This window comes from Chaetomium strumarium, assembly GCF_033439665.1.
Source record: "Chaetomium strumarium strain CBS 333.67 chromosome Unknown B0T15scaffold_4, whole genome shotgun sequence".
NCBI lineage: Eukaryota > Fungi > Ascomycota > Sordariomycetes > Sordariales > Chaetomiaceae > Chaetomium > Chaetomium strumarium.
The window spans coordinates 731,961-756,274 of record NW_026944432.1 but is presented as its reverse complement, the minus strand read 5'-3'; the positions used below and the strand labels follow the sequence as shown (position 1 = coordinate 756,274).

The 24,314-nt window shown below is 53.0% G+C and overlaps 6 protein-coding genes across 6 annotated transcripts; 3 read left to right on the top strand and 3 right to left on the bottom strand.

Annotated features, from left to right (window-relative positions):
• Window positions 1–750: 750 nt before the first annotated feature.
• On the top strand, window positions 751–3,078 carry B0T15DRAFT_502360 (CobW/HypB/UreG, nucleotide-binding domain-containing protein; the record flags this gene model as incomplete). The annotated part of the gene is made up of 6 exons (XM_062867431.1): window positions 751–899; window positions 972–1,057; window positions 1,141–1,437; window positions 1,529–1,739; window positions 1,818–2,006; window positions 2,086–3,078. The coding sequence occupies exons 1-6, from the start codon at window positions 804–806 to the stop codon at window positions 3,076–3,078; spliced, it is 1,872 nt and encodes a 623-aa protein (XP_062720997.1). The 5' UTR covers window positions 751–803.
• Window positions 3,079–3,080: 2 nt separating this feature from the next.
• On the bottom strand, window positions 3,081–6,241 carry B0T15DRAFT_191442 (P-loop containing nucleoside triphosphate hydrolase protein). Its single transcript, XM_062862445.1, has 7 exons — window positions 5,702–6,241; window positions 5,294–5,626; window positions 5,210–5,243; window positions 5,010–5,151; window positions 4,633–4,945; window positions 3,522–4,580; window positions 3,081–3,458 (listed from the first exon to the last, which is right to left on the bottom strand). Exons 1-7 carry the CDS (start codon window positions 6,083–6,085, stop codon window positions 3,396–3,398), a joined length of 2,328 nt encoding a protein of 775 aa, XP_062720996.1. The 5' UTR covers window positions 6,086–6,241; the 3' UTR covers window positions 3,081–3,395.
• Window positions 6,242–8,345: 2,104 nt separating this feature from the next.
• On the top strand, window positions 8,346–9,754 carry B0T15DRAFT_502358 (glycoside hydrolase; the record flags this gene model as incomplete). The annotated part of the gene is made up of 5 exons (XM_062867430.1): window positions 8,346–8,449; window positions 8,480–9,212; window positions 9,275–9,427; window positions 9,601–9,660; window positions 9,744–9,754. The coding sequence occupies 3 exons, from the start codon at window positions 8,346–8,348 to the stop codon at window positions 9,311–9,313; spliced, it is 876 nt and encodes a 291-aa protein (XP_062720995.1). The 3' UTR covers window positions 9,314–9,427; window positions 9,601–9,660; window positions 9,744–9,754.
• A 1,560-nt stretch (window positions 9,755–11,314) lies between these two features.
• Window positions 11,315–11,868, bottom strand: B0T15DRAFT_531661 (uncharacterized protein). Its single transcript, XM_062869267.1, has one exon. It carries the CDS (start codon window positions 11,796–11,798, stop codon window positions 11,532–11,534), a length of 267 nt encoding a protein of 88 aa, XP_062720994.1. The 5' UTR covers window positions 11,799–11,868; the 3' UTR covers window positions 11,315–11,531.
• A 755-nt stretch (window positions 11,869–12,623) lies between these two features.
• On the top strand, window positions 12,624–13,898 carry B0T15DRAFT_531658 (glycoside hydrolase). Its single transcript, XM_062869266.1, has 3 exons — window positions 12,624–12,903; window positions 12,963–13,533; window positions 13,606–13,898. The coding sequence occupies exons 1-3, from the start codon at window positions 12,809–12,811 to the stop codon at window positions 13,702–13,704; spliced, it is 765 nt and encodes a 254-aa protein (XP_062720993.1). The 5' UTR covers window positions 12,624–12,808; the 3' UTR covers window positions 13,705–13,898.
• A 6,162-nt stretch (window positions 13,899–20,060) lies between these two features.
• Window positions 20,061–20,854, bottom strand: B0T15DRAFT_555146 (uncharacterized protein; the record flags this gene model as incomplete). Its single annotated transcript, XM_062870381.1, has 3 exons — window positions 20,061–20,424; window positions 20,518–20,650; window positions 20,716–20,854. 3 exons carry the CDS (start codon window positions 20,852–20,854, stop codon window positions 20,253–20,255), a joined length of 444 nt encoding a protein of 147 aa, XP_062720992.1. The 3' UTR covers window positions 20,061–20,252.
• Window positions 20,855–24,314: the final 3,460 nt, after the last annotated feature.

The following is a 24,314-nucleotide window of genomic DNA, read 5'->3' as shown; positions in this document are numbered from 1 at the left end:
CGAATCTTCATTCACCATGGTAGAAAGAGGGGCGCACAGTCACCACAATGATGGCTGGGCATTTTTGCAACTCCAGGAAGCCTTTTAGAGATCTCGAAGCTCGTAGACTCTAGCTACTATATGACACCTACTAGTACTTAGTACAACAATTTTTCGGATAGCTACAGTACCTACCTCCTAGTAGTCCAGCAGTCGAGCAAATTCCTCGCTTCCGATACCTCTCACAACGGCTACGACTGAACGAATCAGGACTTGGCCCAAGAGCTTGAAGGCAGTGTCCTCAAGCCGCTGGCCGAGGTACTCCCGCTTTCCCGTCCATGTCTCCGTGTCCCTCGATCAATGGCCTCCTACACTCGGTGGGACGCGCTCCATGACGGTATCCCCGCCTCTGATCTCTCAGGCACTGCAGGGTTAAGCTCGAGTCTTCCCACCAAAAGGCACCTTGATGGCTCAAGGTTGGTAGTCCTTGGACCTCGTCTATCCAATCAGAAGACTGTGGTTTGAAAACATGGAGCACCCTTACTGCAGTGATCCCTGACGGGGAACCTTGACGACCGCACCCCAAGGTCTCAGAACACCTTGATGGATACATCAACGTTTGTAACGGCTATGCGGACGGACATGGACCTATCAACGAGAACGATCGAGGTAGGAGCAATGATGAATTGGGGGGGGGGGGGGGATAAATACTATTCAAGGGCAAGAAAGGCACCCGGTGCCTTTTCCTCCCCTTCTCTCCTCCCCCTCTATCGTCCATCCTCCATCCTCCCCATACCCATGCCCGCGGCTTCATCACAGCCATAATGGCCCAGACGAGATCCAAAAGGCAGAAGACTGCGCCGCGTAAGCCGCGGGTGCCAGAGAAGGCACTCCCAGTCACTCTCCTCTCGGGCTTCCTGGTAAGTACTAGTAGTAATTCTCGCAAGAGTTCCTCTTTGGGAACCGGTATTGAAGCGGTCCCGGATGAACAGGGCAGCGGCAAGACGACGCTGCTACAGCACATCCTGCGAAGCGAGCACGGCCTCCGCATCGCCATCATCGTCAACGACATCGGCGCGTGAGTTCCGACCTCCCCCCAAAAGCCCCCTCTCCTCAGGATAAGCTCGTGGGTAAATGTATTGACTGACGCTACGGGGACAGCATCAACGTCGACGCATCGCTGATCAAGCAGATCCACCGCCTGACAAAGACGGAAGAGAAAGTCATCGCCCTGCAGAACGGCTGCATCTGCTGCACTCTCCGCGGCGACCTCCTCGAGGAGCTGGTGCGCCTCTCCGAGCTGCAGGAGTTCGACTACATCATCATCGAGAGCAGCGGCATCAGCGAGCCCGAGCAGGTGGCTGAGACATTCGACCGGCGGCTGGCCGAGCAGATGGGCGCCCTGGCCGAGGATTGCGAGGGGCTCGATGAGGAGATGCTGAAGGTTCTGAACAAAGTGTAAGTCGGAACGGAACCACTCCATTCTGCTCACCGGCTATGGAGTCCACCGAGAGCGCGCTAATCAGCTGTTGGATGGCCGTGCTTGTAGGAAAAAGGCCGGTGGGCTGGACAAGTTCGCCAAATTGGACACCACCGCCACCGTCATCGACGCCTTCACTATCTTCAATGACTTTGACACGGACGAACTCCTCTCGTCGAGGCGGGACGACGTCACACCCGAGGACGAGCGGACCGTGTCGGACCTTATGGTGGATCAGATCGAGTTCGCCGATGTCATTGTGCTCAACAAGATCGACATGGTGCGCCATGCCACAAACCCCCCCTTTTCCCTGTGACGCTTGCCCACTGAGAGAGCTAACCTCCCCCGTGTACTTCAGGTCGATAAAGACACGAAATCCCGCATCATCGACCTGATCACCAAGCTCAACCACCGCGCGAAGCTGCTCGAGTCCAGCTACGGCAAGATCGACGTCAAGGAGATTGTCAACACGGGCATGTTCGACATGGAGCGCGCCCAGACCGGGTACGGCTGGCTGCAGGACCTCCACGCCATGACTCTCAGGGAGGTGAGTGCCCACCACAAACTCCCCAGTCTGTCTTAAGCAGTCTCATCCATCGAACTACTAGATACTAATTGGGAACCAGGTCAACGGCCGCAACGTCCTGACCCCGAAGCCCGAGACGGAGGAGTACAACGTGCGCAACTTCGTCTACTCGCGCCGCCGGCCGTTCCACCCCCGCCGACTGTGGGCGCTGCTGTATGATAAGTTCATTCTCCAGCTGGAGACTCCAGAAGACGACGACAACGACGACGAGGACGGGGAGGATGAAGACGAAGGCAAAACAGACAACGAACAAAAGCCCCAAGGCACAACCGACATCGACATCGACATCGACATGGCTTCAACCGACGATAATAATATCCCCTCCTCCCCCTCCTCCTCACGCAGCACCTCCAGTTCCAGCCCCAGCTCCACCACAACAGCAGCCACCGCGCCCTCCTCCTCCACCACCCATTCCAATTCAAAATCCAATGCCAATACCAATTCAAAGGACAGGGAACCACAACTACCACTAGTAGCAGCAGAAACCGACGACGACGACGACCTAACCCCCCCTTCCAACCCGACCATCCTAGCGACCAAGCGCGCCCACCCTCTCTTCGCCTGCCTGTTCCGCTCCAAGGGCGAGTTCCTGCTCGCGACGCGCCCGCACCGCGCCGGGGAGTGGTCGCAGGCCGGCGCCATGCTGACGCTGCGCGGCGGGCGGCCCTGGTTCTGCACGCTGCCGGCCGAGCAGTACACGACGGGTGACCCCGAGGTCGACGCGCTCGTGCAGCACGACATCGCGCAGGGCGGGGAGTGGGGCGATCGGCGGCAGGAGATTGTCTTCATTGGGGAGAAGCTCGACGTGGGAGGGCTGGAGCGGGTGCTGGATGCGTGTTTGTTGACCGATGCGGAGATGAAGCTGTGGGAAGAGGTCATGCGCGAGGATAAGGGTGTGGAGGACAAGGTGGATCGGTTGGCGGAGCTGTTTGAGGATGGGTTCCCTGACTGGGCTGAGGAGGAGGATGGGGGCCATGCCGGGCATGATCACGGTCCTGGTGAGCATGCCGCTGTGCACCGCATAGGGCACTGAGCTCTGCAGGGGCGGGAGGCTCTTGTAGCGCGATGGTTGAACAGTTCATCAAGAGTGCTGCAGGATAGGTCTGCTAGATATTACCTGCGACTCTAGCCGTTACAAACAATATAAAGGTAAAAGGTGGCAGCGTACAAAAGGCCTGCTTTGAGACGCCACTCACCAGGAGAACTTCCACCGTGTTCTTAACCCGTCCAGTCCAACCAACACCGTTAGCACACCAGGCCCAACTCAACTCCCATGTCCCTGTGTTACTCTCGGGTGCCGGCATCCATCACCCTACAATTCGAACTCCGAAACGCTCAACACTTTAACCCTCATGCCTGCCGTTTCGTCGCCGGTGCTGCGTCGCAGGCTTTAGTGAACTCCCTCAAGAGATCCTACATAGATCAACGTCAGCTCAGCTCAGGGGTGATTCCGATGAAATGATATTCAGTGCCTACGTCAAAATCATGGTGAGCAAGTGACCGAAAGACGGGCGACTTGTCCAGCTTCAACTCTGTGACCCGCGGGCTCTTGATGCCATATGCCACCCGCGCCAGGAAGCGCGGATCGTCGCGCACCTTGGTCGCCTGCAGCACACGCTGGATCGACGCCGCCGTCGTGGCCTCTCGCGGCTGTGCTGGCGGCTTCACGGGCCGCTTGGTGAAGCAGTACGTGCAGTGACCGCACGATGGCTTGCCGCCAGGGAGTCCCATGCCAAAGTGCTCGGCCAGCGCGCGGGCGAAGCATCTGTTGCCCGTGATCAGGTCCATCACCTCCCGTCCCCGATTGAGGGCATCCGTCTCGCGCGTCTGCAGTTGGGCGTAGACCTTGTCGACCACTGCCTCAATCTCTGGTTCCGTCTTCGGCAGCTCCCTCAGGATGATGTATCTGTGCTCCAGCCCTTTGGTCTGCAACTTGACATGGCCACGCTCGTTGAGCTGATTGAGCTTCTTGACGATATTGTCTCTGGTCAAACAGGCCTGGCTAGCTACCTCGTTGACATCAATGTCGTGGAACTTGACTTTCTTCTTGGCGCCTGAGAGAATCGCCGTCGCCTCCTTGCTGCTGTCATTCTTGAGCGTGTAGTGGTACGACTTCATAGCCTCAAACTTGTACGTCGTGTATTGCGGCGTAATGGCCCGGAAGAACCCAAAATGCAGTTCGAGGGTTGCGTAGATGATCGACAACGGGCTTGCGCGGATGTCGTACTCTCGCTCCTGTTGATAGTGGCTGACCTTGAAGACTTGCCGTACGCCGAGATCGCGCGCTTGGCCGAGGATATCGAGAATGAGGCCCTTGAGGGACTGTCGTGAAGGCAGATCCGCACGGGCGAAGATCTGCCGGAGGTAAAAGGCGCTAGGCGCTAGGTAGAACATGCAATAGCTCTTCTTGCCGTCTCTGCCTGCGCGGCCAATCTGCTGGCTGTACTCTTCGACAGTGTTGGCAAGATCCCAGTGGACGACGTTGCGAATGTCTGGCTTGTCGATACCCATGCCAAAGGCAATCGTTGCGCAGACCTGGGAGTGTGTCAGTCTGCTACGCAGAGGTACTTGACCCGGGGTGGCCTACAATTTGAATCTTACCGGACATGAAACCGTCCTGAACGAATCGTTTCTCTTCCGTCTTCATGCCGGCATGAAATGCTGCGGCGTTGAAACCGTGCTTTTTGAGGACGTTGGCGTGTGTTTCTGCCTGCTGTTGCAGTGCGACGTAGACAAGCGTCGGCCCGGGATGGCTGCGAAGAAAACCGAACAACTCTTCAAATCTCTTGTCACTTTCCGTCTTGAATCCCTTGTCGCCCTCCGGCATCCCTAGTACAAGTCTGATCCAGTAGTCTGCCGGCACGGAGCCAGCACTGATGGACTTGGCATGCAGCTCGAGGCTGAGCACCTATGTTAGTTGCCTTCCAGACAAAACCCGTGGCTGCGTCGGGAGGGCTAACTTACTTGGGCCGATACACGGACGTCTTGAAGACGCAACTCTCCTTGACGTTGAAAGCCTTGCAAATGTCCTTGGCGACGTTCGGTGTCGCAGTGGCTGTCAGACATATAACACGTTCAGCTTTGACTTCGTCGGCGAAGCGGGCAACTGTAGATCGGAACAGTCAGGAAGCAGTCGTGGCAATGATATGCAGAGGTGGGTATACCTTTCAGATACTCTGGTCTGAAGGAGTAACCCCACTACGTACGGCTGTCAGCCTTCATGCGTCCACAGGGGGAAATAGCCTCACTTCTGAGACGCAGTGGGCCTCATCCACGGCCAGCAAGCGAATCCCTCCGGGAATATCCCCGATGGTTGCCACGAATCCCTCGTTGTTCAACCGTTCGGGTGCGCAGTACAGAATTCGCAACTTCGACTCCCGCAAGCTGGCGTAGATGCGCTGGACATCCTCCCATGACTTGCTTGAGTCGATGCTCTCGGCGGGGAGGCCGCGCTTTTTCAGGGCATCGACCTGATCTGTCATTAGAGCGATCAGCGGTGACACAACAAGCGTGACGCCAGCAGTAGATGGTCCCCTAAGCCCATCAACTTTGTCCAGCTCCGGAAAGGCAATTGCAGGAATCTATCATTGATGTTAGCATGCTTTGCAGTACTGCCGGGCTCCATGTTAAGGTCCAGCCGGGGTACAGAATCATACCTGATAGCACAGGGACTTGCCTGCACCGGTTGGGAAGATGACAAGCGCATTGTCTCCCGCGAGAATGCTTTGGACGGCACCAGCTTGCTCATGACGAAAACAGGGAAAGCCGAACTGTTCCTTCAGGATGCGCTCAGCAAGCGCGAGGCGGCTTTGGCCGCCTTGGGTGTTTGGCACTTCTGCAGATGTCCTCGGGCGTTGTGTGGGTCGCTCCAGCTCTGCGAGGTCGGCCTCGTCGAGATCGTCAAAGATACTATCATCATCTCGGTTGTCCTGCGGTCCTTTGGATGTCCTTCGACGTTTCTTTGGCCGCTCCAGCTCAGCTAGTTCGGCTTCGTTGACATTGTCGAATATACTATCCTCGAACTCATCATCGTTCGCCATATTTTGTGGCGTTCCGCGTGGTGCGAGCTGGAGCAACGAGCCAAATAGGGCCGGAGTATAGAGTCGGCTTCAGGGCCGAAGTGCCAACGTCTTCAGAAGCTCTTCGACATGAAGCAATCTGGAACTGCCGACTCTCGAGGCCAGGTTCAGATGTTGGGAAAGTGGAAATTGAATCAAGGACTGAGGTCCAAATTGGCAAGTGGGGCTAGGGGTAGACGCTAGGACCACTCGACTGTTATGCTCCACCCGGTGTTTTCAACTTCTCATCAACCCCCCAACCCCCGGCCCCGGACACTCGTGATGAACAAACCCGCCACTGAAGAATTTATGAAAACACACCAATAGAGACTCTCTTGAAGTCTTCAGTTTTCATCCAAATCTGCTAACGATGGCGCTGAACATATTGAATTTTGGTGAGGTTGTTGGAGTGTGACCCAACTTTTACTTTCGGTTCTGTGCAAGGACCAAGACTCCAACATCATCCGAATGCTCCGATATGGCCTGGTGTGGACAGTGTTCCGCTCAGCTTAGGAGCCGATACGGGATTTTGGCCGACAACAGTGGGTATGCCGACAGGGACTCGGCCGTCAGGCGAGTGCGGCTTTGAGCCTTTTACTGTCCGGGAGCTATCTCTCCGCTAGGATACACTTCGGCCTGTACAGCCATGGTCGGTGAGACGATGGACTGCCGAGTGCAGTACCAGATGGAAGCTGGCGAGACGTTTGTGGACTATTGATCCGAAGGAGGTTCTGTTGACAGGCGCGCCCAGACCTGCGATTCGCGTGCCGACGGGAGTCCACAGCAGCCTGTCTTACTGTCCTCCACGGCGGCTCCAGCGGCTCCTGCGACTTTAGTTTCCTGACGTCGCCTAACGAAAGCAGTCTGAATCATGACAATCAACGCACTCATGATTCAGCTCGCATAGAAGGTCCCCGGCATGCCCTCCAGAGAGACATCCAGCTCTGCTGTTTCCACACCTGCCGCCAGCGGCGATCAACCAAACCAACAACGATAGAGGAATCCTCGCCGGCGCTGTCGCTGGTACCGCCGTCGGTGCAGTCTTCGCCCGCATACTGACGGTAGCAACCATCTTCTACAGATAGCGCCGACGCCGGAGACAAGCATGAGCGCTCGGAGTGTATGGTGGAGCGGTCCTACTCCGGCACTTCGCCGCCGCATCTAGCTTCTGACAGCACCGAGGCCAAGACGCCGAGGCGTCGCTTTGTTGAGGCGCCTGAAGGGGGGCAGAGCGGCATTGCCAGATAAGTTGCCTACAAAGCGATACTAGGATCGGTGGTGGGGTGTCTGTTGCCTCCACCTTGGGTGGTCCAGAGTACGGTCCAGAGGTCTCCTTCGGGCTCAGTTCCATACCAGCCTGAGCTTACTTAGGATGTTCTGCAGAGATCCGTTAGTGTTGGGCCGCGGGGAATCCACCAACAAGGACTAAAGAAAGACTAGCAATAACATCCAACATCGAAGCACCCTAGCAGGTGTTGTTCTCAGACAAGCAACCAAAGAAGAGCGATGAGCCGTGACGCCGTACAAAGGCCTGGTATACAAACGCATCACTCTCGTCTATTCTCGTCCATCCACACCGCAGCTGTCATTGAGGCCGGATCCAGTCAAAACAATCTACTGCATCATATCCAGGTGGTGTGTGCGCATGCCACATGATTATATAAGGTACTAACTTACGTAAGGTAGCATTGCCGCGATTCCAGTCTCCGGTAGACGCGGTCAAAAGGTAGTTGAATACGAGAATCAATCCGGACAGCGAATTCACATGATCGTTCTTGTTGGCCGGGATGGAACCTTGATGACTGAATATAGGTACATGCACCGATTTAACACCCAGCATATAGGTACCTTGATGGTAAGTTGAGCGATCTCTATTGGCTCGGTACCAGGTGCCCACCATTGCATGTCACCTACACGCAGCGCTTTCATCCGATGGACTGTACTCTTCCTGCAGTCGGCAATGTGACAACCTATCGCAGCCACCTCGGTTCGCGGGCGTATCCATCATGGCGACTATGAGCGGACCGATGCCCTTATTCTGGAAGGTTGCTGGCGGAGCATCGAGAACCGCTCAAGACTTGCGATGAGAAATGGAAACGTCTATATAAAGCAGACGACGGCTACGAACCAAGTGCGGAAGCGGGATCATTCAAAGTAGGACATCGACTCCCAGTCCGCCCTGAGGCGACTCCTCATCCAAACCTCTCTTTGTTCTTTGGAATCCCTCTCTACATTGCCCATCATGCGCCTGCCGTCCTTTCTTGCCGTCGCCTGGGGCATAGCCCTTCCAGTGACCGCACATGGAGGCGTCTTCAACTACACCATCGACGGTGTTGACTACCCCGGGTGAGTATGACCTACTGGGATCGCGCACAGAGAGTCCACCGCAAGGCTGCCCATGAAAGGCCAGGTCTCCGTACAACGCCGTTGGTGGGGGGACCCGATCTACAACATCTCGCACCCCTATCTCGCGTGCAACCGCGGCTACCCGCTTCAGGTGCAGCCTCCGAAGGAACACGCGCCCATCAAGGCCGGCGGGGTGATCCAAGCATTCTACGCTCCGCCGCCGTGCCCGCCAAACTGGTCCCGCCCCGACGAGCCCCTTTTCCCGGAGTGGAACGATCCCAAGCCTATGGTGTGCCTCACGCCTCGATCTCCCTGGTATCACTACTGGGGCCCCCTGATGGTGTACATGGCCGATTGCGGCGGACCGTGCGACAAGTGGGACGGCCGCGGGCAGCGCTGGTTCAAGATCTGGGAGTCCGGCTACTCCAGCACGAGCTGGCCGGCGGGGTCGATCTCGAGAGCGTCCATCACGGACCGCAGGACGTGGGAGCAGAACGATCTGTGGCAGAAGCCCATCACCGTCCGGGTTCCGGAGAAGCTGAAGCCGGGCCACTACCTCATCCGCCACGAGGTGTTCTTCTCGGAAGGGTCCAACGGCTTCCCGCAGCTCTTTCCGCAGTGCGCTCAGCTGGAGGTCAGCGGTCAGGGCACCGCGGTGCCCAGTCAGGAATACCTGGTCTCCTTCCTGGGCGTCTACAAGGAGTCTGACCCGGCTTTCAAGTATCTGGGGGATGCCTATTACGAGCGCAGACGCCAGACCTATGTAAGTCGCCTTCGCCGTCCATTGACTTTGAACTTGAACCAGCTGACGGGATGTCTCTGCAGGAGTACACGGTACCCAGGCCCAAGGTCTGGCGTCCTTAGGCGGACTGCACTTCGGACAAATCCACAGAGAGGGCCGAGTTAGATTTCGCCATCAGAAGGGTTCGAAAGGATAAGCTCCCCGGAAACGTTTCCGAGAGTCGAACCCCCAATGGTGTAAGTCGACCACCCCTCATTCCGCCCACCCCCCATTCCGCCCACTTTGTAAGTCCACACCGCTTTTTCAACCCAACCACTTCAACTTACCATAACTCACTCAATCTCTGGCCAAACGGCCTTTTTTTTGTATCAAACTGATTGCCAGTTCAAGATGGCTTACTCAGAGCAAGATATACAAGATGCAGTTGAGCAATACCGTCTTGGGCGCCAGTCATTGCGAAGCATCTGTAGTGAGTTCGGCATCCCACGCTCTACTATTCGCGACCGCCTTCTTGGTACTCAGACCCATTCAACTGCGGCCGAACCGCAACAGACACTTAGCCGAGTACAAGAAGATCATCTTACGCGATGGGTCTTAGCCCAGGTCGCTCTAGGTGTCCCACCAACCCATGCGCAGATCCGGGAGTTCGCCAGCCGGGTTCTAGAGGCCCAAGGAGCACCCGAAAAGACTATCGGGAAGAGCTGGATCAACCGGTTTATCCGAAGGAACCCGGTCCTCTATACCTAGCGAGGCCGTAAGATCGACTTAGCCTGTATCAATGGCGCTACTGACTCGGTTATCCGCAGCTGGTTCCTACTCCTGAAAATCCTAGCCATCAAGGACATCTTACCGGCTAACTGCTGGAACTTTGATGAATTCGGCCTTATGGAAGGTCAGGGTATCAACGGCTTGGTAGTTGGAAGTGCCTACACACGCGTAGTGCAACGGAAAGTCCCTGGTTCGCGTGCGTAGACCTCCTTCTTAGAGTGCGTCTCTACGACAGGGGTATCACTCCCACCAGCTGTTATTTTCAAGGGCAAGAGTGTTCAACAGCAGTGGTTTCCTATCGCCAAGGGCGAACTAAAGGACTGGCTATTCATTGCAACTGAAAAAGGCTGGGTTAATAGGGTGGTTGCGTTGGAATGGCTGTAACGGGTCTTCATCCCCCGGACCCAGCCGCAAGATCCTACCCAGAAGTGTCTGTTGATACTGGACGGCCACGATAGCCATATAAGCACTGAGTTTATATAGGAGTGCTTCAGCAACAATATCCAACTACTCTTTTTACCAGCCTATACCTCCTACGTCCTCCAGCCGTTGGATTTATCAGTGTTCTCCCCCCTGAAGCATACCTACCGCAAGCTCCTCAACCAGTTAACCAGCTGGTCAGAAACTACGGCATTAGGCAAGCAGTTGATGTTGCGGTGCCTCGTCAAGGCTCGCAGGGAGGCAATTACAGCTCATAATATCAAAGCTGGGTGGAAGGCATCCGGGTTATGGCCTCTTAGTATGGCGAAACCACTGATAAGCCCTCTTTTGTTGGAAAATTCGAACCAGGCGCTTGGAAAAGACAATCCACTATTACTACCATAGACCCCAGCATCTAGGCTACCTAGCCAGACTACAACTATAGCTCAGGAGGTCGAATTCCAGACACCACGCAAGAAAGTAGACCTTCGCGGTCACCTAACCAACCTGGCTATCCGGCGGCAAGATCTTTCTACACGACGGCTTTTATTCAGGAAGGTTGAGAAGGCATTTGACGAGAAGGACTTCCAATTGGCTCAATTGCAACAGGAAAACGAGGCTCTGAAGGTTCAGTTAGAGGCAGCCCGGCCGTCGAGAAGAAAGAGGGTGGTCCCGGATCCGAACAAGCAGTTCGCTTCCATTGAACAGGTCCACCGGGCTCAAATTGAGGCTGGCCGTATTGAAGAGTCTGGCGTTGAAGAGAGCAGGTCAGAAAGCCCCGAATCAGATGCTTCCTGTATTGTGGTGGGTTGAACAGACTATAATAGATGGTGTTGAAGAAGATGGGTGGTTTAGACGCCAAGACTTACAAAGTGGGCGGAATGGGGGGTGGGCGGAATGAGGGGTGGTCGACTTATCGAATTCGACATCTTGCAGGGTATTTCCATAGAAGCCTTCCAGAAGCATATATACAGCCCCGACATCAGCAGCGAGCTAAGACCCGGGGCCCTTATATACGTATAGGCGAGGGACAGGAATTGCAGACAGCCTTTGCCTTACGAACTCCATGGTAGCGACCTCGCATACGATGCCATATGCTTCATCCTCTTCTCTAATGGTAGCCGGTACGTCGGGATAGCGGGGCAGGCGGACCTAGGCAATAACTAGGCTTTCGTCCTCGGCAATCATTTCAAAACAGATCCAGTACTGGTCGGCCGAGAAGGGTCCGCTCATAATGACTTTTTGCCCCTTGATACGCTCTGCATAGCGCAGAAGCGCAGGCTTGTCGATGTTGACCAGCGCTGTCTGCAAACGTTCTTTCATGCCGTTGTAGTCCCACCCATCAAAAGAGGTCCATCGCCGGCTCGGCAGGTTCATCGAGTTCCGCATTGTTGAAATCGAGAGTGGAGATTGCGGCATCTAGTAGTAAGTTCCCGTAAGTCATCGCAGAGCTTGGAAATGCGAACAGCGGGAGAGATGAGGGCAGTAGGGATCGTTGGCGTTGCGGAAGACCATGTGACCACGTGGCTTACTTGTTCTCCATCCACCCCTGCCTGTACCGGGGTTCGTTGCAGAAAAGATGTAGAAGGCTATCACAGGAGTGAGGGAGGCCAAACAATATAGGTACCGTATGATCCGCGTGGTTGTGCATGGAGAGATTGCAGCGGTGAAGCCAGTGGCCTGAGAACCCCTAATCCTATCCATCCTGTTTACGCGTGACATGTCACAGCTGTGTCGAGGACTTTGCACCTTCGTCTTGAACCACCACGGCCCGCAAGCGCCAACCAGTGAGACAATGCCGCGACTCGGGCTCCCAACTCGTGTCTCCGACATGACCATGTTCAGTTGCTGGCATCGTATCCCTGCCGTACATAGATTGCCCCGTTAAAGCGCCGAGTCCAAGTCGCTACGGTAGCATCATACGCCGACCCTGGACGTTCCTCGGCCGGTGGTCATCCGTCGCACGGTCCGGGAGCCGCCAGCACGTTTACGTCATGCGTTTTGACTCGAACCGTTGCGTCGCAGTTCAAATATCGAGATGGAAATGTCGGCGCTACCTTCCGTTATTGCGGGGGGGATCCCAAATTAATCTCATCCACTGCCGGCAGCAGCTGAGCCAGTCGCTGGCCGGGAAAGCTTATCATGCGCGAGCCCAGAGGCACGAGTGCTTCCGGCATGGCATATTAGCCGGTAGCGAGCAACACCAAGAAAAACCTGGAGAACCTGGGGAAATGTGGGGATGGCGGCTTGTGCTGAAAGTGACTGTTATGGAGGGTTTTGGAAAGGTTGTATGCGGGATTCGGGCGTAAAGCGTTCCTTGACCCTAGCTTATAAGACCTCAGGCTTCTCGCCCCCGAACAGAAGCCCATGACCGTCCGTCACTAAGCCTCGAACTGCACATAGTACATTCACACTGACACCAGTCAACCATGCAAATCCTCACCAATCTTGGCCTCTTCGTTGCTGGCGCTGCGGCCCACGGCGCCGTGACCAGCTACGTGATTGCCGGCAAGACCTACCCAGGGTGAGCTTCAGTCTCAGAGATGTACCGCCACACCCCGTGGAACTAAGAGGTAACTGCAGATACCAAGGCTTCTCCCCCGCCAACTCGCCGAGCGTCATCCAGTGGCAATGGCCCGACTACAACCCGGTCACATCGTGCTCGGCGGCCAAGCTGCGCTGCAACGGCGGCACGTCGGCCAAGCTCAGCGCCACAGCCGCGCCGGGCGACGAGGTCACGGCGATCTGGCAGCAGTGGACGCACAGCCAGGGCCCGATCATCGTGTGGATGTACAAGTGCCCCGGCGCCTTCAGCTCGTGCGACGGCTCCGGCGCGGGCTGGTTCAAGATCGACGAGGCCGGTTTCCACGGCGACGGCACCAAGGTGTTCCTCGACACCGAGACGCCCTCGGGCTGGGACATCGCCAAGCTGGTCGGCGGCAACAAGGCCTGGACCAGCAAGATCCCACAGGGCCTCGCCCCGGGCAACTACCTGATCCGCCACGAGCTGATCGCCCTGCACCAGGCCAACGCGCCGCAGTTCTACCCGGAGTGCGCCCAGATCACCGTCTCGGGTTCCGGCACCGCCCAGCCCGACGCCTCGCAGAAGGTGGCCATTCCGGGCTACTGCAAGGACAATGATGCTAACATCAAGGTGAGCACTATCAACGGGGACCCCTTGTTTCCCATACCAGTGGTGCGAAGACGCCATGACTGACTGCCGCAGTTCAACATCAACAACCACGCGCTGCCGCAGACGTACACGATCCCGGGCCCGCCGGTGTTCAAGGGATCGGCGAAGAAGGCGAGGGAGTTCAGCGCCTAGGATGGCTAGGTAGCTTATCGTTGCTTGAGGGCTGTTATGTCAAGTGGAGGGCCCCATATTGCTGTAGATATTCCATGCTCGAGGCATTCTAGGTAGTGCTTTCCAAGCGTGGCCACTTATATACCTACTGATACTCGTAGTCTTTATGAACTTGGTGGTGGAACGGACTCCAACATCTAGCATCCTTGTCATCGCGACTTCGCTACCGTATTGTCTTACGTGACCTAGTTTTTAGCCTGTCAAGCCTTCAGTTAGTACCATTGAACCAGCACCGAAATGAATCGAAGTTAATCCTGTTTAAGTTTTGAGTATTACCAAGAGTAGCCGCACTGTCCTTCCACCTCTGACATGCTAGGATCTCGAGTTCCCGATCTCATCACCGATCTAGATTTCCCAATCAGATCCATCGATCTGGACCTCCCGAGCAGATCACCACATAACTTTCAGAGTAGGTATCAGCGATGTGCTGGCTAACAGAAATGGAAGATGACTTGAATAGGCACCATTGAGAGAGCAATTGATCAATTGGTTGTACAATGTGAACTGGCCCCCAGGCCTAGAGCTAGGACAGAGTGTAGATAAAGGTTTGTTGCAAAATTTCCGAGATTCTCTTAGCCAACGTGTGCATCATACTATCCTCTTACCAAATAATGTTTCTAGTGTTAAAAGAAGTGCCTGCAGAAAATGGGGTTGCCAACGTGTTCTTCATTCTGGCCGAAGTGTCTTGGCCCACCGTAGGAGCCGACCTGCCTGGGTCGCGTGGTCCGCAGTTCCGCCGTGTCCGCATCTGAGCCATGACCGATTGAAGTACAATACCAAGAGGTGACTCAAAACCCCACAATACGTGATATGGGATTGCGGCAGTTGAGAAGGAACTATAGCGCAAACCGCGGGCAGCTTATAACGAGCTTTTGCAAGTCTCGCGGCGTGCCAGTTCCTGATAAACCCTTCTAAGTATGAAGAAATTGTCGGTCAATAACGACCACTTCGCCGACGATAACGCAAAACAGATTCAGCAACCCGGCCGTCACCTTCGCTCCAGGACCTTTTAAAGCCCGCAGGTGTACATAGTACATATTCGCATCTCCTTGTAGCGGAAAGTCCGCCAAACACACGGTAAGCAAGAGCGATAGGCCATCGTTCCCGGGCTCGTGCGAGCAAATACCTCGTGACTCACAGACCTAAGGCTAGTCTCCTCCAACCCCGTCGCGGTGCGGTCTTAGCCAACCAGGAATTCCAACAAGGGTTTATGAAACACAAGCCCGCGTAATGGACCAAGAATCATCTGAGGGGCCCGAACAAGCCAGATATACCAGTTTGTACCGAAACGATATGACCCCAGATAGTATCAAGAAAACTCCCGAAAGACACATCCAGGATCTGTAGCACCTTCCGCAGGCGTATCCTACACGCCTCTTCATTAGGGGACACTCTACACTCCCTGAAGATCACCCGTTGCCTTCACAGCCTCGCCTTGCTGGCTTCACGGATGAATCATGTGCCACACTATCGACCAACTGTTTGGAAGGATGTTTCCCGACCCTCCATCATATCTGCACATGTACCCATCTCCAGTTTCCGCAGATGCCAGGACATGCAAACCCAGCCCGGACCCAACCTTCCCCCTTTTTCTTTTCGCCCGGGCTGCTGCCTTGCCGCTGTCTCGATGGATGAACCAAGGGCCAAGAAAACCTTCATAGAGGGCGAGGTATATAGGTGGCTGGAAGTCAGAGGCCTGGCTGGTTCGTAATACGACTATCCTATGCGGTTGGTTGGTGGAGGCGTGTCAATCGTGCATGAAGTGCAAGGGATCAAACCTGACGCAGCGTCGAAGGCGTTGTTTCCTACAGCCCTTGACGTGCACGCGCCATAGCGCCCGTGTCCCCATCAAGAGCGTGACGTGCCAAAGTCAAGTAGTCTGTATATATATATATAACGTGCATTATAAGCGAGCCGAACATATAAGCGAGTCGAACACTTCTTGGCACAACGCGTCTTCCCTCCACCTAAACATTAGTTTTTCTACAACCCAATATGTCTTCTACTTCAAAGGAAGCCAGGGTAATTTTAGCCCTCAAAGCTCTTCAAAACGACAAGGAACTAAGTCTCCGAGGCGTAGCCAAGCTCTATAACGTGCCAGTTACGACCCTCTACAACCGGCGCGCTGGCCGACCTGCACGACGCGACACTACGCCCAACTCGCGCCGGCTCACCGATTCCGAAGAGAAGGCTCTTGTTCAGTATATAATTGAGCTATCTGAGCGAGCTTTTCCGCCGAGACTGTATAGTGTGGAAGATATGGCCAACCAACTGCTACGCGTACGCGACGTGCCCCCTATCGGCAAGCTCTGGGTGCATAACTTTGTCAAATGCCAGCTAGAGCTCCGGATGCATTATACGTATAGATACAACTACCAAAGGGCCAAGTACGAGGATCCGAAGGTTATTGGCGAATGGTTTGCCCTTATACGGAACGTTAAGGCTAAGTATAGCATTATAGATGATGATATCTATAACTTCGATAAGACTGGGTTTATAATAGGCATTATCTTCCTGGGTATGGTGGTTATAACCTTGGATAGCCATGGCAAGGCGAAGCTAGCCTAGCTCAGCAACTGCGAATAGGCGACGGTGATCTAAGGCGTCAATGCCCTTGGCTGGGCTATCCCTCCGTTTATTATCTTAGCGGCGTAGTACCACCTCGCCAACTGGTATCAAGAGTGCAACCTCCCGGCCAACTGGCGTATTGCAACCACCGACAATGGCTGGACTACTAATGCGGTAGGCCTTGATTGGATCAAGCACTTCGACTACTATATAGCGCCTTAGACAAAGGGTAAATACCGGTTGTTGATCCTCGATGGCCACGAAAGCCACCACTCGACCGAGTTCGAGCTCTACTGTAAGTAGAATAATATTATTACGCTCTGCATACCTCTATATTCCTCCTACCTCCTCTAGCCACTTAATGTTGGCTGCTTTAGGCTGTTGAAGCAGGTGTACGGTCGCTAGATCAAGGACTTAGTACGTGTGTATATCAACTATATAAGCAAGCTTGAGTTTCTTTATGCCTTTCGCATAGCCTTCTTTACCTCTACAACCAAGAGGAATATATAGGGCGGTTTTACAGGGGCTAGCCTTATGCTATACGATCTAGAGAAGGTGCTTTCGAAGCTAGATATCAAGCTTCGTATACTAATACCCCCAATCTCACGGCCAGGCACTATATAATCTTGGGTCTTCTAGATATTATATAACCCTCGAGAAGCTAAGTTATAGTCAACGCTTATTAAGACTCGCATTTCCAACCATCAAAATAGCTCCCTGACTTCAATGTTGACTGCTATAGACTAGCTTACCAAGGGTACGATGGCTGTAATGCACTAGGTGGCCCTCCTTCAGGCAGAGGTATCTTCGCTCCGCAAGGCTAACAAGGCGCTAAGCAAGCGCCGAAGAGCTAAAAAAAAACACGTGTGCGGCTTGGAGGATCACTTACTGTGCAGGAGGCACAGGAGGTGGTAGGCCAGGGGGCTGTAGGTGGGGAGGCAATGCAAGAAATACAGCTGGATGGTAGTGGTGCTGGGGGGGTCGTACGAAGGTTCGGTGCTGTGGTGTGTGCGGCAAGCCTGGCCATAATGCCCGCACTTGCCAGGTGGTTGCAGAAGGGTCTGATTCATCTATTTCTGATGTAATTATTGTTAGTTCCTAGTGTTGTTATTTTGTGATTAAGGATATTGTTGGTAGTATAGTGGAGAGTGGCCGGCTCGCTTATATGTTCGGCTCGCTTATAATGCATGTTATATATATATATATATATAACGTATATAATAAGCGAGTGACCCAGACAAGCGAATGACCTACTCTCCACTACTGTCACGGTCGGTATGGGTGTCGCCCCAGGCGGGGGTCGAACCCACGACCTCCCTGATTGACGGCTGTTGTGGAGCACCGGTCACATGACCCACAAATCAGGACTATCTTCGTGTAATGTTCTGAGCCACCGACTCAGAACTTTTCTTTCCTTTCCTCAACCTTAGATTCACGAAATAGAATGACAACAACAGCCGGCTTGACCCTGTTCAATTGCATCTAGTCGTCACAACTACCCTATAAACATTATCCTCAATTACAAAACAACAAAACTATCAACCAACTACAATTACATCAGAAACGGCTCAATCAGATGCTTCTGCAACCTCCTGACAAGTGCGGGCATTATGACCAGGCTTGCTGCATACACCATAGCACCGAACCTTCCTATAAGCTCCCCCTGTACCACCACCATCCGGCTGCATTTCTTGTGCCACCTCCCCAATCATAGCCTTTTGGTCTAGTAGATCCTTTGCATCTTCTACTGCAAGTGATCCTCCAAGCTATATACGCGTTCTTTTGGCTCTTCGGCGCTTGCTTACTGCCTCGTTGGCCTTGCGGAGCGAAGCATTCTCTGCCTATAGGAGAGCCACCTGGTATATTATAGCTATTGTACTCTTTGTCAGCTAGTCTATAGCAGCCAACATCGAAGTCGGGGAGCTATTTTGGTGGGTGGCAATGCGAGTCTTGATGAGCGTTGATTGCGAGTTAGCTTCTCGGGGGTTGTATAGTGTCTGGAAGACCCAAGGTTATACAGTGCTAGGCCGTAAGGTTGGAGGTGTTGGTATACGAAGCTTGATATCTAGCTTAGAAAGCACCCTCACTGAATTATATGGCATAAGGCTAGCCCTAGCAAAGTCACCCTGGATATTCCTCTCAGTAATGGAAGAGAAGAAGGCCTCATAGAACCCATAGAGGAACTCGACCTTGCTTACGTGGTTGATATGCGCGCGTATCAAGTCTTCGATCTGGCGACCATACGCGTGCTTCAACGGCCCAAAGCAACCAACATCAAGTGGCTGGAGTAGGTAGGAGGAATGCGGAGGCATATAGAGCGTGAGAATCTTATGCTCCTAGCAGTAGAGCTCGAATTCGGTCGAGTAGTGGCTCTCGTAGCCGTCGAGGATCAATAACCAGTATTTGCCCTTTATACGAGGTGCTATATACAAGTCGAAGTGCTTGATCCAATTGAGGCCTATTATATTAGTTGTCCAGCCGTTGTCGGTAGTTGCAATACGCCAGTCAGCTGGGAGGTTGCACTCTTAATACCAGTTAGCGAGGTGGTATTGTACGGCTAAGATAATAAAGGGTGGGATAGCCCAGCCAAGGGCATTCATGCCTTGTATTACTATTGCCCACTTACGGTTGCCAGGCTAGGCCAGCTTTGCCTTGCTACGGCCATCTGAGGTTGTAACTACTATACCCGCGCAGATAATGCCCATCATAAACCTGGTCTCGTCGAAGTTATAGATATCGTCCTCTACGATACCGTATTTGGCCTTGACGTTCTATACGAGAGCGAACCAATCGCTAATGACCTTTAGATCCTCGCACTTAGCTCTCTAGTAGTTATATCGACGCGTATAACGCGTACGAAGCTCTAGCTGGCGTTTGACAAAGTTGTATGCCCAGAGCTTGCCGACAGGGGGCGCATTATGTATGTGTAGTAGTTGGTTGGCCATATCTTCCATACCACGCAACCTTAGTGGAAAGGCTTATAAAGATAGTTCAATAATATATTGAACAATAGCCCGCTCTTCTAAATCTGTAAGCCGGCGCGATTTAGGCGTAGTGTCGTGTCGTGTAGGCCTGCTATCACGTCGCCGCATAAGTGTTGCAGGGCTGACGTTATAGACCTTTGCTGTAGCCCGAAGACTAAGAGTATAGTCCTTTTGAAGAGCTTTAAGTGCAAGGACAATCCTTGCCTCATTAGAAGGTAAAGCCATGGTTCGTTGTAGAGAGATTAAAGGTATGGTGCAAAGGGTATGCGATGTAGTAGGGAGTGTTTTATTCGCTTATATGTTTCACTCGCTTATAACGTACGTTAGGTCTAGTCTGGCTCTGGTGCTTATTTGAGGTAGGGAGGTTGAGAAGGATAGCTATGATGGGAAGGCTTATTATAATAGAGAGCCTACTAAGGCCCTGCTATGATTACCACCCCGTACGTTTTCCCGCTACAGTACCTAACTGACCGGCGAGATGTATTTCGAGTCTTCGACTTGCCTTCTACCGCTCCCTGTATCTATCCTAGAAGGTCTGCTGTAAGGCATACCTGTTTCAGCTATATATGGTCGCTGCTTATTTCTTTCGAGGTAGACTTGTAATCCTCTTTGGCGCCCTCTAGGTGCCGGGCCAGGATCTATTACCGTCCACTTTCAGGGCGGGACTATGCAAGTATAGGAAACGACAAGCAGTGAGTAGGGCCAAGTCAAGGTAGTCTTGGATATTTCATATACTAGGCAGTAGTATACGTCCTGTATATAATACCCCTTTATCCCCGGTCTGCTCCGACTCTACTTATGCCACTCTAGATCCAACTAAAGTATCTACCTACAGTACCTAGGCGGGCATCGCAAGCCAACGAACTCCCACCTACGGCGTCTTCCATTCTATCACCGCCATCCGCCTCCTACCTCTACCAGTATCGAGAGTTCTAGACCCTCGCTCTCCTAAGCAAGCTAGGCGTATCTCCTGCTGCTGTGGCTGCTACGCTGGGCGTTATGCGCGGCCTCCTCCTTCATCTTCTCCTGGATCTTTTTATAGGCCTCCTGCTCGATCCGTGCGATACGAGTATTGCTAAGGGACGCGGGAATCTGGTTCTTGACCTCCTGAGGCAAGGTGGGGAGTGGGCTAGAGTGAAGACGTGCGTTAGCATTCCAAACGTCCACCGGTGAGTGGCATGTGCTATTGCGCTCTACGGCATCAAGCTGCTCAAAAACTTACCCCGAAGGATCTGACGGTAGAGAAAGCAGCCAGTGCGTGAGCACGTCCGCTATGGTCTCAGGCCATTGATCACGCTCGGTTCTGAGTCTAGCGATCCTTCTTTTTATAGGGTTCTTCTCAGAGGGAGACTTATCTAAAGGATTTTGTTATGCGGTTAGCGAAATGGACTCGGCTTTTAGCAGCACTTGACTCGCTCACTCTTTCGTTGCATTTCGGCGAGCTGCCGCTCCATGTGGGCGAGGTTTGCCTTAGTGGCCTCCTCTTTCTGGCGTATACTCATTACCGTTATAAGGAGGACGTCGGTGCCGGGGGGGTTGGGCTGACCTCTCGAAGACATATTGACTTGAAAAAAATGAGGTATGTATAAGTGGTTGCTTTTGCGTATGTATGTGCGCAATCCTGTGGGGTATGCGTGTGCGATTGTGTCTGTATCACTGTGTATCTGTCTGGGTTTGAAAGACAGGATAGATGCGAGTCCCGAGCTGGACTTATTATACATGAGTTTATCTATACTATTCTGGCACAACATCAAGGCTTTGTTAGTCTTTCCCTACACTTGCACGTGGTGTTATAACTTTTCTTAGTAGTCATTTCCCCACTTGCATAGGATTTGGGCCCGTGGCCCAGAGACGAATCAACGATTACAACTCCACCTTCAAAGGAACATGGAACGACCACGCATAGGTGAAACATAGAGGATCTACGAGGATTGAAAAGGATGCAGTGGAGAGTAGAGAGACATCTTGCCAGTGACGCTGGCACGGATGTATAGAGTATTTTTGAACTACTAAGTTATCCACACCGACCAGGTTTCAGGGCAAACCCAAGAGACCCAGGAAATCAGAACTCGGCACCCAACTGAAATTGTAAGTTGATTGATGGATGACAATGACAACTAAAGTATGACACACTGCTGAAACAGTCAACTCAATCCTTAGTAGCAACTCTTCGAGCTAGTATTAACAAAGTATAGAGATTGAGCCTGAGGGATGGCGGCCTTGGATGCCAATCTTGTCACTCTTGTAACAGGTTGTGAAAGTGCGACACGGGTGTGCCTGAAGCCTCCGGTCCCTCACAGCTGCCGGCGCGCTTGTGTGCTCCTGTGGGCAGGATGCTTCGCCCTCCGCAGCAGCCAGTGTGTTCTTGACTGAATCGTTCGTTCCTTGCGGCGGTCGGCGCGCTTGTCATGCTTAGCGCCATGCTCATGGTTCCACGAACAGGCGTTCCGGGACCATTCCCTGTTCGGCAAGGGTATAAACAGTTATGGTGATACCAAATCCAATGTCATAGACAGTCAGTAACTAGTTTCTTGACTGTTAGGCAGATACACACCTTAGAACAAAGAAGTCATCTTGTCGATTCGCTCGGCACTGATGACATACGGGGAGGGCACTGGCGTAGGCGGCTTGCCCTAGCCGTTGGATTTCAAGGACAGCATCCCCTTGTCGGGGTCAGGAACAGGCCATCGACAAAGACTGGCCTGGCGCGATCATGTGGCCTGCCAGCACCTGATCTTTTCAAAATGGTGTTCTTGCGAGAGGTCGTCCGCACAGGCCGTCTTTTGATCTTGCGCGCTTGCCATGAGCAGCCACTTTCAAGGCATGAACAAAGGTTGCGCTCGGGGACCGGGGCTAGCTGGCTTGCAGGACCTCGGGTGGTGTACGTGGCATGAGAATGATTGAACTGGAGCGTATTGCTGCCTGAGTGCGAGCGTGTTGCGTCCGCCATTATTGGACAGAGGGGCTGGCTCCAGCCCCTTGTGTTGCTGCAATTTGCAGAGAGATAGCTAGAAATGGATGCTAGGGAATGCTCTTCAACCGGTCAGCCTGAATCGTCATGAATCGGGTGGAAATGGTGTCATACATGCTCAACCACACCCAACTCGGGAGGTGTATTATTGGCCACAGGTACGTCTCACATCCGGCCCCCCTACCCTCGACGCCTCTTCTCCCCCTCAACAGCTGCGCGTGTCGTTACAACGATAAGTACTGACACTCAGTGAAGCCAAAAGGTTTATAACAATTCTTAAGCCATGTTCTCAATGGTAGTTTGTAGCTAGCAAGTTCAATTGCTTACTGACAAAGCAAAATAAACAGTGAATGACTAGCATGAGATAGGAATGGCTATACCTTCACCTTCTGCCAGCTTAGTCTAGTGATCGATAATGCTGCTGCGTTCAGCGCCGTCCGCGGATCGTCCTAGTCACTTATCGCCCCCGAGAATGATAGTTTGCCCATAGCAATCCTCGCCAGTGGGATGATGAGTCATCAGTCTTTCTTAGCCCGTCCCTATCACTCTCGGAAACCTCCTATCAACGTCTGACAAAGTATCGCAAATAGCGTAATATCGCTGGATATCGTTTGGTTTGTTCTTCCAGAACTACATCGGCTTTACGGCCTTAAGCCGTAGGTAGTCGATATCGTTCTATGCCAGCCGACCTAGCACTGCCTCTATCCCCTTGGTGTGACGAAACCACAGGCAGTCCTGCCTCTGAAAGGGTTCGTCGGTCGAAGGTATCTGCTGGTCGGACTGTAGGTCTCGGTGAAGCCAAAAGGTTCACAACAATGCTTGCCGCAATGTCTGCACAATAGGTAGAGGCTATTGCTTGTAATTGCTCACTGAGGAAGCTAGCTATCTGAATAAGTGGCAGAATGGTAGAACTATATACAGCTTCCTCCCCTAGGTATCCCGTACCTAGATCTCTGGAACATTTGGAACAATTGTTGTTCTCATTGTTCCATCTGGAACAACGTTCCTTGGCGTTGTTCCCTAGGAACAATCGTTCTTGGCATTGTTCCTGATTTCCCCAATCCTCATTGGTCCTTCTGACTCGTAATGATTGGACGCGGGTGCCGCCTGTCGACCATGCAGGTCGGCCCCCACCGGCCTCTGCAGGTTAGTTCATAACAAGTATACCATTAGTATAGAAATCCTGGTAGCCTATATCGCCGAAGATATAAATTAACTCGAAAATAGCCAAGAGAATATTAAGAAGGTGGGTAAAGCAATTACATCGTCCTTGGCGCTTAAAGCTTATACTACTAGTTAGGCAGGCTATCTTCTAGGCTAGGCAGACCGGCAAAGCTAACATTATCTCCATATCCTTTAGCTTCTTAAGGGATGACCAAGAGATATCCAAGGCCATCCAGACGGTATAGAAGCAGCGTAAGGAAAACATTATCTTCCTCGCTAGCGCCGGGAACTTACGTACAGATGACAAGAGCTTCCTAGCCCGCCATCCTACGGTTATATCGGTCTATATAACTAACCGCTGTAGGACCTTTCTATAATCAAACTCGGCGAGTACAAGCAACGGTGCTGCTATGCTCGGCACGTATGGCAATGATATCCCTGACTTTATCCGCGAGGAGTTTAGGACCATATACCCAAACGTTTGCGAACCCGGGTCCTTAGTCGCTACGGCTATAATGGCAGAGATTAGCGCCACTATACTCGCGTACGCTTCCGTCCTGCCTTTGCTGTTTCTACTTTAGGGGATAGCGGCGAGCATATCTAACTATATCCTCTAGCGCCTCTGGATAGCTTCATGTCATGAACTAACCTACAGAGGCCGGTGGGGGCCGACCTGCATGGTCAACGGGCGGCGCCTGTATCCAATCATTACGAGTCAGAAAGAACTAATGAGGATTGGGGAGATCAGGAACAATGCCAAGAACGATTGTTCCTAGGGAACAACGCCAAGGAACGTTGTTCCAGATGGAATAATGAGAACAACAATTGTTCTAAATGTTCCAGAGATCTAGGTACGGGATACCTAGGGGAGGAAGCTGTATATA